This window comes from Cervus elaphus, chromosome 10 (genome assembly GCF_910594005.1).
Source record: "Cervus elaphus chromosome 10, mCerEla1.1, whole genome shotgun sequence".
Taxonomy (NCBI): domain Eukaryota; kingdom Metazoa; phylum Chordata; class Mammalia; order Artiodactyla; family Cervidae; genus Cervus; species Cervus elaphus.
In genome coordinates this window covers 25,718,036-25,732,140 of record NC_057824.1, presented here as the reverse complement: position 1 = coordinate 25,732,140, position 14,105 = coordinate 25,718,036, and the positions used below count along the sequence as shown (strand labels likewise).

The 14,105-nt window shown below is 48.3% G+C and overlaps 1 protein-coding gene across 3 annotated transcripts in view; it reads right to left on the bottom strand.

Annotated features, from left to right (window-relative positions):
- Nucleotides 1–14,105, bottom strand: part of SNX29 (sorting nexin 29) — a 580,903-nt gene that overhangs the window by 101,339 nt on the left and 465,459 nt on the right. For all 3 annotated transcript variants that reach the window (XR_006343074.1, XM_043914342.1, XM_043914344.1), the window contains one exon: nt 5,153–5,293. Coding sequence is in view for 2 of the 3 variants with exons in the window: in XM_043914342.1 (XP_043770277.1) it covers nt 5,153–5,293 (141 nt within the window). In the remaining variant the exon portion in view is untranslated. The remainder of the gene's footprint in view (nt 1–5,152; nt 5,294–14,105) is intronic.

Here is a 14,105-nt window from a genome sequence, read left to right as displayed (position 1 = left end):
ATGTGCTCAAGGTCTTTCCAGTAGAGAGTTGGACCATAAAGAAGGCTAAGTGCTGAAGAATTGATGCTGTTGAACTGTGGTGTTGGAGAAGACTCTTAAGAGTCCCTTGGACTGCAAGGAGATCCAACCAGTCCATCCTAAAGGAGATCAACCCTGAATACTCATTGGAAGACTGATGCTACAGCTGAAGATCAAATACTTCAACCACCTGATGTGAAGCGCCGACTCACTGGAAAAGACCCTGATGCCAGGGAAGACTGAAGGCAGAAGAAGAGGAGGCTGACAGAGGATGAGATGGTTGGATGGCATCACTGTTTCAATGGACATGAACTTGAGCAAACTCTGGGAGTTTGGGACAAGGAGGCCTGGAGTGCGGCCGTCCACAGGCTCACAAAGAGTCAGACACGACTAAGTGACCGAACAACACCAACAAAAAACCAAGCCTATCCTGAGTGATACAAGTCCCATGCCTATGATATTTAATAGTTAATAAGTAACTTTAGGGGCTTCCCTGGTAGCTCAACTGCCAGAGTTACTGGTGAAGGACAGGGAAGCCTGGCGTGTGGCAGTCCATGGGATTGCAAAGAGTCGGACACAACTTACCGACTGAACAACTTTAACATGGGCTTCCCTGGTGCTCAGCGGAAAAGAATCCGATTGTAATGCAGGAAACCGCCTTCAGTGCAGGGGATGCAGGTTTGATCCCTGGGTGGGGAAAATGCCCCAGAGGAGGGCATCGCAACCCACATCAGTACTCATGCCTGGAGAATCCCATGGACAGAGGAGCCTGGTGGGCCACAGTCCATGAAGTCACAAGAGCTGGACACGACTTAGCAACTAAACCACCACTACCAACTTTAACATACAACTATTGTGGGCTGACTTGGCTACGAAGGAATACATATTTCATTGACTCAGGAAACTATTTTAATGCGATGGACTGGATTGGTACATGAAGGCATGAATATATCTCCATCGAGTGCACTGGGATCCCTGCGCATTTATAACTAAACACATACACAGCATATTGCGGTAAAAGAAATGCACTGGTGAAGACAAATCTTGCATCCAGAAAACTATAAAATGTGTAAATTTAATTGATTTTTTAAAAGCTCAAACTGGGGTTAAGATGACATTTTACTCCTAGGGAGACAGAAATTTAGGCTAGAAAGGTACTCATCTGATGAATTTTAAAAGGCTACAATGTGTTTTAATATGTCCTTGAATACTGTCCAGGACTGTGGATTCTACAGTGAATCATTTAACGGGTCTAAGGCTTAGAGCAACAAGGTGCATGTAACTCAGCCCACCTGGGGATGTGTGTCTGCATATTAATACATGCCTTAATGGTCCGGGCAGGCAAGTGTTCCATATTAATACATGCCTCAATGGTCCAGGCAGGCAAGTGTTCCATTGGTGAAGTGACCCAATCAAAGAAAAGACTTTGGTGGGGTACATTTTTCTAGCTCAATTGAGAATCAAGCTCTCTAGAAACTTTACCCACAGAGTATCAAAGCAGGAATCCTGAGCTATTAGACTCAGGTGTGGCCAGTGAAAGCTTGGTCTTGTAAGAAGAGTTCATCACCTCTGTTGGGCATTGAGGTCCTGAATCCTGACTCATTCTGCCCTTGAAAATCAGACAGATCCTCAGATCCAATGGGGCGGCGGCGGGGGCGGGAGGGGGGGGGTGCGGCACAGACTAGAGGGAATTAAACTAGAGTTAGAACCTGACCAGGGCTTCTCAGGTGGCTCAATGGTAAAAATCTGCCCACCAATGCAGGAGATGCAGGTTCGATCCCTGCATCAGGAAGATCTCCTGGAGAAGGAAATGGCAACCCACTCCAGTATTCTTGCTGGAGAATTCCAAGGACAGAGGAGCCTGCTGGGCTTTAGTCCATGGGGTCGCAGAGTCAGACACGACTGAGCACTCATGCATGCAGAACCCAGCCAGCCAATTAAAAGCTAAAGGGCCACACAGACTAGACAAGCGGCCAAGGCCATGAGCTGTGAGATTCCTAAGCAAGACTGGAAACTGTCAGATCCACTCCTGACCATGGGGAACAGAACCAACGATCTGGTGAAGAACCAGCCAGTGTATGTGTGTAAGCCAGTCATCACTGGGTCAGGTCCACCCAGAGGGTACCTTTAATTCCAAGCTCAACTATTTGCAAACAGGGTTGCACTGGGTTGCACTGATAGATTTCACAGGCGTGAAGCCCACTGCTGGTGAAGGTCAGGCCCAGATTGACAGGGATGGGAGACCAGGAGAAGGGCTGCAGGCGGCCCACTCAGAGGGGAAGCTCACTCCCACTGGGTGTGCCTGACACAGGAGAGGCAGGACTGCTCGTGCTCTGTCTGTGGTCACGCAACTCCAGAAGGCTCCTCCGACTCCTCAGGGCTGCGCTTCCTCTCACTAAACCTGAGCCTGGCACGCCAGCACGCTGAGGGCTGGGGGTGCTCTGGATGGCTCTGTCTTGTCTTAAATAAGTTCGGTGCAACCATAAGGCTTGAGGAGAGATGAGGTGGGGAGGGGGTGTCCCTTGGGGCTGCGGAGAAAGCATTCAGCAAGTGTGGCCCCAAAGATGTCCCTCCCCATCCTCATCCCAGAGCCCAAGAGCATCTCACCTTACTTGGCAAAAGGGACTTTGCAGAACTTGAGAGGAGACGGTCATAGATTTTGGGGGGTGGGGTGGGGCTGTGATCACAGGGAGTCAGAGGAGTCAGAGAAGGAGATCTATGTTAACAGAAGCAGAGACACCAGAGTGATGAGATTGTGGCCTTGAAGACAGAAGGGGGCCACAAGCTAAGGGATGCGGGGGCCTCTAGAAGTTGCAAACAGCAAGGAGTGGCCTCTCTTTTGGAGCCTCCAGGAGGAATACGGCCCTGGCCCAAGCCTGAATCGTAGCCCGTTGAGGCTGGATTTAGATAATTAACTGCAATTGTTTTAGAACACTAAACGGGTGGGAAACTGTTGCAGTAGCCATGTGCATGGGTGCGTGTTCAGTCACTCAGTCGTGCCCAACTCTTGCGGCCCCCAAGGACTGCAGCCCACCAGGCTCCTCTGTCCGGGGATTTCCCAGGCAAGAACACTGGACTGGGTTGCCATTTCCTCCTCCAGGGAATCTTCCGAACCCAGGGATCGAACCTGCATCTCCTGCATTGGCAGGTGGGTTCTTTACCACTGCGCCATGGGTGAAGCCTCCTTACAGCAGCCACAGGAAGTGAAAACACAGTGGGAGACAGACATGCCCGTGGTCCAGGCTTGTACTCATTCCCTCAGGGAGACGCAGACAGGCCACGTTCCCTGAAGGTGTCGTGCAAGGGCTGCGCCAGAGTAATGCTCTCTGCAGATAAGAACATCTTACAGTGATAACACGTTGGTTACATAGAATCTCATTTTATGACACTTAAAGATATTCTGGATGGGTCCCAAGATTTGTATGAGCCGGCAAGTCATGAGATTAAATCAGTAATATAGTCCCCTCCCCCATTTTCATAAGAAGTATTGTACTCCTTGCTGTGAACAAGTGTAGAATTTCTCAGTCTTCTGTATTTTATGGGCTCAACTCTATTTTTCTTCAACAGAAGAAAAGGAACAACAGATTTATTCTGGGTCTGAGACAAACCTGCTTTATAACTATGTTCCAGCAGACCCTGATGTGATCAGATTTCTAATTTGGTTTAAACACGGAAACCTCTGAACATGTAAACACAACGGTCAGTAAGTTTTCTCTATGGAATTGGCAAGTGTGGGTAGTGGGTTACAGAAACTCCTGCTCTGGTTTTTCTATGAGAAAGGCCACAGGATATCCTAGGAAATTCAAGGCCAGTGGGATCTGCACAGGCTTCATCCATGTGACAGCGCTGTGGTTCCCACACTCCCTGGGCGTCAGCACCACCCAGAGAGCTTGCTAAGCCCCATCCTCCCTGCGGGGTCCCGGCCCCAGAATCTGTCTTCCAGTAGGTGCAGGGCGGAGCCTGAGAACCTGCGTTCTCACAAGCTCCAGGTGAGGCCAATGCTGTGGATCGGGGGTCACACTCTGAAAACCACCTCCCACCCAAGGCCCAATTTCTCCCAGGTCCTGAGGAGGGTCCATGTTATCTCATTTGATTCAACTGCCCCTGCCAAGCTAGTTCATATGGTGCAACTGATGAAGGGTCTCTATCTCCTACTTGACCAGAAGCCAGGAGCTCCCCGGCTTGTCTGTATCCTGGAGTCACATTGAAACCCCTCCACGCACAGGCCTCACTCCAGGCCAATCAGCCCAGGAGAGGGGGTGAGGGGTGGGCAGGTCGCAGGGTTTGGATAGCTTCCCAAGTGATCCAAAGCCCAGCCAGGATGGAGAATGGCTGCAAATGTGATGGATGACAAAAATGATGCCAACCGGCTGAAGCAGACAACACTGTGGGGCCCTGTGCCAAGCGCGGCTGTCATCTTTGGTGCCACTTACAGTGTGACGCTGACTGGGGCTCAGTAATGCTGGCTGGATGAATGCATGGATGCTAACCAACCAGAGAGGAGGGCTAGTGCCTCCATTCTCCTGGGTACAGGATGAACACAGGGAAACACACTAGTTCGTTATCAGTGACCAACCCTCATGGGGCAGCAACCCTGTAATAAAACAAGCTCTTCTGAGAAAGCCTTACCTGGGAAGTAACTCCATACTCTTTAAGTCCAAATAAATACCATGACAACCATGGAAGAGAACTAGAAGACTTTTTTTTTTTTGGTCCAGAACAGCGGCAAACTATGTCCCATAGGTGAGATCCAGCTGCCACCTCTTCTAATAAATAAAAGTTTTCCTGGCACAGACGTGCGCACATACTGTCTGCAGCCGCTGCCACACTGGCGGAGCTGGGTGTTTCGGCTGAAGTGGTAGGGGCTGTGAAACTCTCTGGCCTTTTAGCAGAACAGGTGTGGCAGTCCCACTCTGGAGAAATCAGAGGATGGACACGCAGACAAGACGTAACGCGACTGTCTTTTGGGGGAATGAATGGTGGGTGGCCGTTGACTTCATTCCCATCTTTTTTCTCCTATCAGCCAACTTTTTGAGTTATATAAAGGAGCCCAGATGTTTAAATCACTGGCAGAAGGAGAAGACAGAGGCGCCAGTCGGAGAGCTGCCCAGCCCACGGCAGTGATGGCACCTACCTTGTTTCCAATGGCCTTCTTGGGCGGGAAGTTGAAGGCCCTCACTTGAGGGTATTTGTTCTGTAACTTGTGGTGCAAACTCCTGAACTCCGCATACCGCCGATAGACATTCCACTCATCGTCTTTTATCCGGATGTAGACCTTTGGAGAAAAAGAAAAGAGAAAGAAAATTCAACTCTCTTAAAACTCTCATTCCATCTTGGATGCTTCCAAGTCCTGGCTATTGTAAACAGTGCCGCAAAGAACACTGGGGGTCATGTGTCTTTTAGAAATTGTGGTTTTCTCACAGTATATGCCCAGCAGTGGAGTTGCTGGGCATATGGTAGGTTTATTCCTAGTTTTTTAAGGAATCTCAGATAAAGGAGATGCGGTACGTCTCCTTCATAAATGGAGTACTACTCAGCCATAAAAAATGAATTTGAGTCAGTTCTAGTGAGGTGGATGAACCTAGAGCCTATTATACAGGGTGAAGTAAGTCAGAAAGAGAGTAACAAATATCATATATTAATGCATATATGTGGAATCTAGAAAAATGGTGTTGATGAACTTATATACTCTCATGTGTAAAATGGACAACTGATGAGAAGTTGCTATATCGCACAGGGAGCCCAGCTGGTGCTGTGTGATGAACTAGAGGGGTGGGACAGGGGAGCGGAGGGAGGCTCAAGATGGAGGGGATATACGTATAATTACGGCTGATTTGCACTGTTGTATGGCAGAAACCAACACAACATGGTAAAAATTTAAAAAATAAAAAAGTGAAAAAAAATTCTCATTACAAAGCGGGTGGGGCTCTGGCAACACCTCCCGCCAGGAAAACCAACTCTTGACAGCAGGGCCACGCCTGCCCCCTGGGTCACTGGAGGCCCAGTGCTGGGCGTGGAGGAGGGACTCAAGGTACCACATGCGTAAATGGGTACACGACAGAACGGCACCATCTGGCAGGCTGCGTACTGATGAACATCAGTTCCCAGTATCAGTGGAGACCGACAGCCCAATTCATCTCAGAGACGCATTTTCCATGCTTTTGCCACAAGCATGCTGTCACAGTGACAGATGGTGGTGGAGAGGCCATTCATCCTCGCTGGCTTGTGTTTCTTCATCTGTTAATGGAGCTGACTAACAGCGCCTCCTCCCAAGGTGGTGGGGAGAACAGTCAGGCTTATAAGCTGGTGCAGCTGTGCCTGGGTCACACAGACCAGCATGCCGGTGGGGAGGGGCGGGTGGTTTGAAACCAATCCCAGGAAGAAGGGAGGGAGGGAGGGCGCAAGAGCCGAGATCAGCACAACCAGATGGAAGGTCACATCAGGATGGGATACACACACCTGGGGCATCAAACTTCTTCATTTTAATCAAGATGTGAACCTCAAGCTAACATTCAAGGGGTATAAACTGTAAGGGCTATTTCACCTGCCTTTTTAAAAAAATTTTTACAGGCCCCCACACCTTCCAGGAACACTACATCAGAAAGCAAAACGGAGAAGTGGGAGAGAGCTCAAAGAATTTTTTAAAAATTGTGTGAGTTAGTAAGAACAGCCCAGGGCTTTTCTGGTGGCTCAGTGGTAAAGGATCCGCCGGCCAATGCAGGAGGCATGGGTTTGATCCCTGGTCTGGGAGGATGCCACGTGCTACGGAGCGACTAAGCCCGTGGGCCACAACTACCGAGGCTCACGCCCTAGAGCCTGTGCTCCACAACAAGAGAAACCTGTGTACTGCAGTGAAGACCCACAGCAGCCAAAAAGAAATAAAATTAAAACAAAAAAGAAAAGAGCAGCCCAGAGCATGAAGTCTCCACTGATAAATAGCTATTGTAATCTGCAGTCAGCGAATGTCAATGCACGTCTTAAAACCTCTTTCACCATAAAAGCAGGCACCTCTACAGTGACTGATAAATTCTGCCTCTCTCTAAAGAGTACCCTGCATCCCCAGATGCGGACCTCATATATCTGAGCTCCGGGAAGGCGACCATCAATATTCTGGCGAACAAGGTGAAGGAAGGATAATTTAAACTCAAAGAATGCCAATCAATGGATGGAAGTTTCCAGCGGACTTAGATGGAGAAACGGAGGCCTATCGAGTCTGACAGAAGCCCCCAAGTGAAGAGAGACCGTAAATATCCTGGATGACAGATATCAAGTGATCTCAAGAGGCTTGAGGGATGAGTCTAACACAACATGATGAAACTTTAAAAGATCAGTGCCAGACTTTGCAATACAACCCCGAAAGCCAACACTGTAAGATAAGATGGGGGAGATACGGTACAGCAATGGCCTGTGGGATAAAGACACATGGGTTTTAGTAAATTCAAGTTAAGTGAATACTGTCAAAGGGTCACCAAAAAAAAGGCCTATGTATTATTTGCTCAGTCGCGTCTGATTCTCTGCAACCCCCTGGAATATAGCCCACCAGGCTCTTCTGTCCATGGGATTTCCTAGGCAACAGTACTGGAGTGGGTTGCCATTTCCTTCTCCAACTATTTGGATCTCATTAAAAGGTATCTGATATATTTTAAATAAAAGGAGTTGATGAGTCTTGCTCTATTTTAAATCAACCATGCCAACTTAGTTAGGTTTTGGCTGCTACCTGTTAAAAGATGAACTGAAATAGGTTCAGAAATGCCCAGAAAATTTGCTACTCCAAATGTGGTCCGTGAACCAGGAGGCATCAGTATCACGTGGTAAGATGGCAGAAATGCAACATCTCAGGCTCCACCCCAGATGTACTGACTCAGAATCTGTGTCTTAACCAGAACCCCAACTAGTTCACACACACTTTAAAGTTTAGAAGCACAGGTGCTCAGAGATGATCTACAACCAAATTATCAGAGGAAGATGGAAGACACTGGAGGATGATAAACTGAGCCTCAGAGATGCAGGAGGTATGGATCTCTGGAGACTGCAACAAGGAAAAGGAAAGACCAAGATGGTGTGTTCTGGATGATCCCAGGAGGCAAACTTCCAGCAGACAGAAACTAGAGAAAGACAAATTTCATTAGGAAAGAACTTCATAGCAGCCAAAGTTGCCTAAAGAGGAAAAGATGTGTCTCAAGAGCTTTTTTGGCACGAGGTGCCCAAGCAGTGGTACAACAGACAGATGGTTATCACAATTATGCAAGGATTTGCTTTGTAACAGTGAAGGATAATTAGACCCCAGAAGCATCTGGAAAGGCTTGGCTAGCTGTGGAACGGAGACTTCAGGAATTAAGTCTCCACGAACTGAGACAAGATGAATCAGTCGGCAAATAAACCCAGGAGCTCACAGGACTTTGACACGGCACTTGTAGGGCATTCTTTGGGTCCTCCCAAGTCACAGCAAATGCAAGCTGCCCAATCAGTATCCATTTCCCTCCAGTACTTCTAGCGAGAGCAATGTGTTCAGGGGGAAAAAAAAAATTTAACTACATTTTCCCGTGCTCCTGGCCAGACTCATTAGAAAAGACCCTGATGCTGGGAAAGATTGAGGGCAAGCAGAGAATCAGGCAACAGAGAATGAGATGGTTGGATGGCATCGCTGACTCAATGGACATGAGTTTGAGCAGACCCAGGGAGATAGTGAAGGACAGGGAAGCCTCATGTGTGGCAGTTCATGGGGTCGCAAAGAGTCGGACACAACTTAGCGAGTGAACAACAGTGAGATGACAGAAAGCTCTTAGAAGAGATCTGACCCAGCTGATAAGTGCCTTTTTATTCTTCTCCCTGTCTTCCTCTTTCTCAAACACAGATGTGAAGACTGAAGCTCCAGCAGTCATTTTATGATCATGAGGTGATCAGGAGAATGGATATAGAAAAGTGGAAGGACCTTGGGTCTCTGATGAAATTATGGGGCAACCACACCAAATACTAGATAATCTATTCAAAACTTTTTTTTTTTTTAAAGAGAAATATTCACCTCTAAACTGTTCAAGCTAAGGTTTTAGAGGTCTACAGACTCATGGCTGAATGCCATTCTTCTCTGATACATCTTGAATGGACTGTACCTACTTGTACTATATTTTTATACAAGTCCAAATATCCCCTTAAGAGTGGCAAATTTAATTGCTTATCTGATCATCAAGTACAAAACAAATTATATAGGTCAGGGCAGGTAAACCGTGGCTCTGTGGGTCAAATCCAGACACATCTATTTGTTGTTGTTGTTCAGTCACTAAATTGTGTCTGACTCCTAGTGACCCCACAGACTGCAGCATGCCAGGCTTCCCTGTCCTCCAATATCTCCTGGAGTTTGCTCAAATTCACGTTCACCGAGTTGGTAATGCTATTTGCTTACCTATTGTTTCTAGCTGCTTACAATAGCAGAGTTGAGTGGTTGCAACAAAGATCACATGGCCTGCAAAGCTAAAAATACTTACTCTCTGCATGCATGCATGCTAAGTCACTTCAGTTGTGTCCAATTCTGTGTGGCCCTATGGATTCTGCTGTGCTCCTCTGTCCATGAGATTCTCCAGGCAAGGATACTGGAGTGGGTTGCTGTACCCTCCTCCAGGGGATCTTCCCAACCCAGGGATCAAACCCGTATCTTTTAAGTCTAAATTGGCAGGTGGGTTCTTTAACACCAGCACCATTTGGGAAGACATTTACTTTCTGGTCCTTTACAAAATAACTTCTCTGGTTAGATTTAGATACTCAGAAAGTCCTCATTATTGTTTTTCCACAAAGATATCCAAATCTAGGGCAGAGAAGGGCAGTGCTTTCCGATAATTACCAGCCCTGGGGTGGACCACACAGAAACCATCTGGGACCCAGGATTTCCTGGAGTTCCAAAGCTTTCCGGTGATTCTGACAAGTGGGAGATGTTAGAGTCTGAGTGTGCCCCTCCCCAAAAATACACATGTTGAAGTCCAAACCAGCGATGTAGGACTGGGGCAGGGGATGATTAGGTCATGAGGGTGGAGCCCTCATGAATAGGATTAGTGCCTTTATAAAAGAGACCCCAGAGCTCTCTCATGCCTTCTGTCATGCAAAGACAGTGAGAGGAGAGCTGTCTGGAGCCTTGATTCTGGACTTCCCAGCCTCTAGAACTGTGAAGAATTTGTTGTTGAAATCACCCCATTTGTAGTTGTTACAGCAGCCCAAGTGGACCATTAACACCCCAAGTGGACTAAGACAATGGGCAATTAGGGGAACCTCTGACGTAAAGCACAGAGTATCCCTCCTCTCTGACTACATATTTCCTCATCTATAAAATGGAGCTGAGACCTTATTGACAGAGCCTGTCCCCAAGGCAGTATGCAGAGCGTTTAGGTATAGGAGCCATCCAGCTATGCCTGGCTTCACCAAGACCAGCATGCGGAGTGGGTGGAGACTGATTTGGGGAAGGAAGGGGAGACCAGAGTTGAGATCGATGCAGTTGGATGGAAAGTCACATCCAGATGGGATAAGCATAATTGGGGTGTAAAACTTCTTTAATAAAGAGAACACTCTGGGGGCACAACACACGAGGCCTGTTTCCTCAGCATTTACAGGCCCTCACAGCTCCCAGGGACACACAGCAACTGCATCGTGAGGGAAAACAGAGGGAGAGAGATCAATGCATTTTAAAAAATTACATGAGTTAAGAACAGCCCAGAGAGTAAAATCTCCAATGATAAATAGCTCTTATAATCTGCAATCACTGAATGTCAATATACATCTTAAAAACCTCTCACATAACGATAAAAATTGGCAACTCTAATGTGAGCTATAAATTACGACTCTACATTTCTCATAACACATTCAAGAGCCAAATGCTTCACTCTGTGGAAGCGCTGAGTCCTTTCTGCCTCTCCAATGGACACTTCTTGGGCTTCCTCGTGGGCACCTCCTCTTCTGCCCACGTTCCCCGGGACCCTCCTCTCCCTGACACAGGCGTCCACTCCCATGTCTGCACGTTTCACTTTTAGGTCAACGACTCTCAAATCTTTATCTCTAGTCTGGATCTCTGATATGAACTCTGGACTCAGGCTTGAGAAAGCTCTTCTTGTCTACACCTACACTCGGGATCTCTACCTCACTCTCTTGGCGAATGGACTGCTGAGTTGCCTGAGTCAGAAATCTGGGCATCAGCATTGACCAGTGCTGTTCGTTACCCCCATGTCAAAGTACCGAGCAGCAGGGACTGCCAAGCCCACCTCCAGGGTCAGCCCCGCCCCTTGTGGGACCCCTTTTGGGACAGCAGGCTTCAGGTGCTCTTTCAGCCTCCCGTGCTTCCCCATTCATCTTCACCTCCCCCGTTCAAAATCCTTCAGCGGCTATCCGAGAAGGATGCCCATGCCAGAGACCAGGTTCTGGGGCAGGTTCATTGAGCAGGGAAGGCTCCTGCATCATTACAACCATCTCACTTCAGGCTCCATTCCTCGCTTCGGCAAACCAGGATTGTGCTGATCTGCCTGCATTTTCTTTAAGATTCTTTCACCTCTTAAATTCCGAAAAATGTCTTAACAACCAGGATGGTGTTGATTTGCCTGCATTCTTTAAAACCTTCTTAAAAATGTCTGGATCAGAGCAAATATCCTGTTCTAGAAACAGCATCATCCCTTGGCCTTCCACGCTCTGAGTGTTACCCCCTGCTCTGGGGGACAGCAGGCATTCAAGAACTCAGAACTTTGGAATGGCAGCGTTAGAAAGGACATCAGAAACCATTAGTTCAGGAACCTCCCTGGCGGTCCAGTGGTTAAGAATCCACTTTCCAATGCAGAAGATGCAGGTTCGATCCCTGGTTCGGGAACTAGAAGCCGACGGGCCTCTAAGCCTGTGAGCTGCGACCACTGAGCCTGTGCAGTCTAGAGCCAGCATGCCACAACCAGAGAGCCTCCACACCACAGCTAAGACCCGATGCGGCCACCAACTAGTCACCAACCAACGCTTTTTAAAATAGAAACCATGAGTTCAACCCTTCCTTTCTGTGACGAATACTCCCTGCTCATTTCATATCCTCCTTGACGTCTGGCTCTGCGGGCCCATGGCTTGGGGAAAGCCACCCGGACTGACAATCTGAATAAACAACACTGGAGAGATGGAAGGTCACGAGCATGATGACTGGGGCAGGGAGGATTAGCAAGCTCCTGGTGGTGGAGAAGGGGGGCTCTGACATCAGGGCCGTGTCACCAGTAAGCAGACCCGATGCATGGAGGCAGTGAAGAGCAGAGGCAACTGCAGCCAAACTCTGGGATTCAAACCCTGGCTCCGCCGCGCACTAGCCGCGCACCCTGAGAAAGTCACTCCACTTCTCTGTGCCTCCGCTTCCTCCTTTGAGAAATGAGGGTGCTACCTCCCTTGCTGGGTCTTGGGAGGATTAAATGAGTTCATACATGTAACAGGCTTAGAATAGGGCTTGGTAGATAGAAGATGCCATTTAAGTATTTGATAAATGTAACATAAGGACTTCCCTGGTAGTCTGGGAGTTAAGAATCCACCTGCCAATGCAGAGGACACTGGTTCAAGCTCTGGTCAGGGAACTCAGATCCCACATGCCTCAGGGCACCTAAGCCTGTGCATCACAACTAACGGAGCCTGTGTTTTGGAGCCCGCATGCTGCCAACTACTGAGCCAGTGCTCTAAAGCCTGTGTTCTGTAGCAAAAGAGGCCACTGCAACGAGGAGAAGCCTTCACACCAGAACTAGATAGAACTCGCCTCAAATAGAGAAAGTCCACATGCCACAACAAAGACCCAGCACAGCCAAAAATAAAATACATAAATAAATAACATTAAAAAAAATGCAACCCATTGGTTAGGCTGCCACTGGGGATTTACAAAGGTTTGGATTTTATAAGTCTCTGATCTTGGTAATCAGCTTTAATATTTATCCCCTCCAATGGTTTGGCTGATGGGAACTGGGCTCTACCAGGACATGGGGACGGTCACAGCTGGCTCATGGACTGCAGGGGGAATCCCAGAAGATCAGACCTTGACCACCAGTCAGTTATATGATGTTAGGTAAACTGCTTCCGAAACTCAGTTTACTCACTTGAGAAATGGGTATAATCTGGGGGGGGGGGGGAACGTGCCTGAAAGTGTTTATAAAAATGCCATGAAGGTTACCTGCTGCTGCTATTATTATAATTGTTGTTATCACCATCATCATCAAAAACATGAAATTCTGTAAATGGGAAGAAGCACTGCCGCTGAAGTCACACCTGTCTTAGCTCTACAGTCTCCACCTAGGAGCTCTGCTCAGTAAAGAACAAGTATACAGATTACCACTGAGCCTTAGACTGAGAGTTCAGAACAAATTACACTGTGGGTCATTAAAACTTCAAATAAAAATGTGAATTATCACGCCCCTCCCCTAAAAAGCTCCCTAAACATGACTTCCAAAACACAGTATTTCTCCAGAGTCTATGGAAGCAGCTCTGTCCCTGAGACTGGATGGGGTGGCCCCTCGACCACTGTGTAGCTCGAGCTCCTGGGAGTAGTCCCGCTTCTTCCAGCCTCGCTTCCTCCTGCATAAAACGCAGGAGTTGAACTAGAGGGCCTCTAGGTCCCTTCACGGATCCCCTCAGGGGGCCTCTGTGCCTTAGGTCACTCATAAACCCCAAGAACTTCACTGGGCTCTTCTACCCACATTCCACTCCCATTTCATTGTGGAGACCAAAGGGTTCATGGAAATCAGGCAGGAGGTCTGACCTTGGGCTTGATTTAGGAGGATTTCATACTCAAGGAGTAGGGCAACAGCAGAACCATCCCTGGAGCCTCTGTCTTGAAAGCTCAGCTGTCTGAGTCACCCAGCAAGTGGGAGAGAAGCCTCCTGGGAACACTGGGTGGGGAGAACTGATGGCCCAGGGAGGACTGGGGGCAGAGAGGGGCCCAGGCGCTTCCTCAAGTCTAGTGACCGCCCTGCCCCAGCCAGAATCGTTAGACTGAGGCCATCTCAGAGGGGAAGAGCGGCCAGTGGGCATTTCTGGCACCAGCCTCTGTTCCAGCAGGAGGCCATTTGATGAGAAGGCGAGGGGAGCTGGTCACGGAGCCCATGGAGACC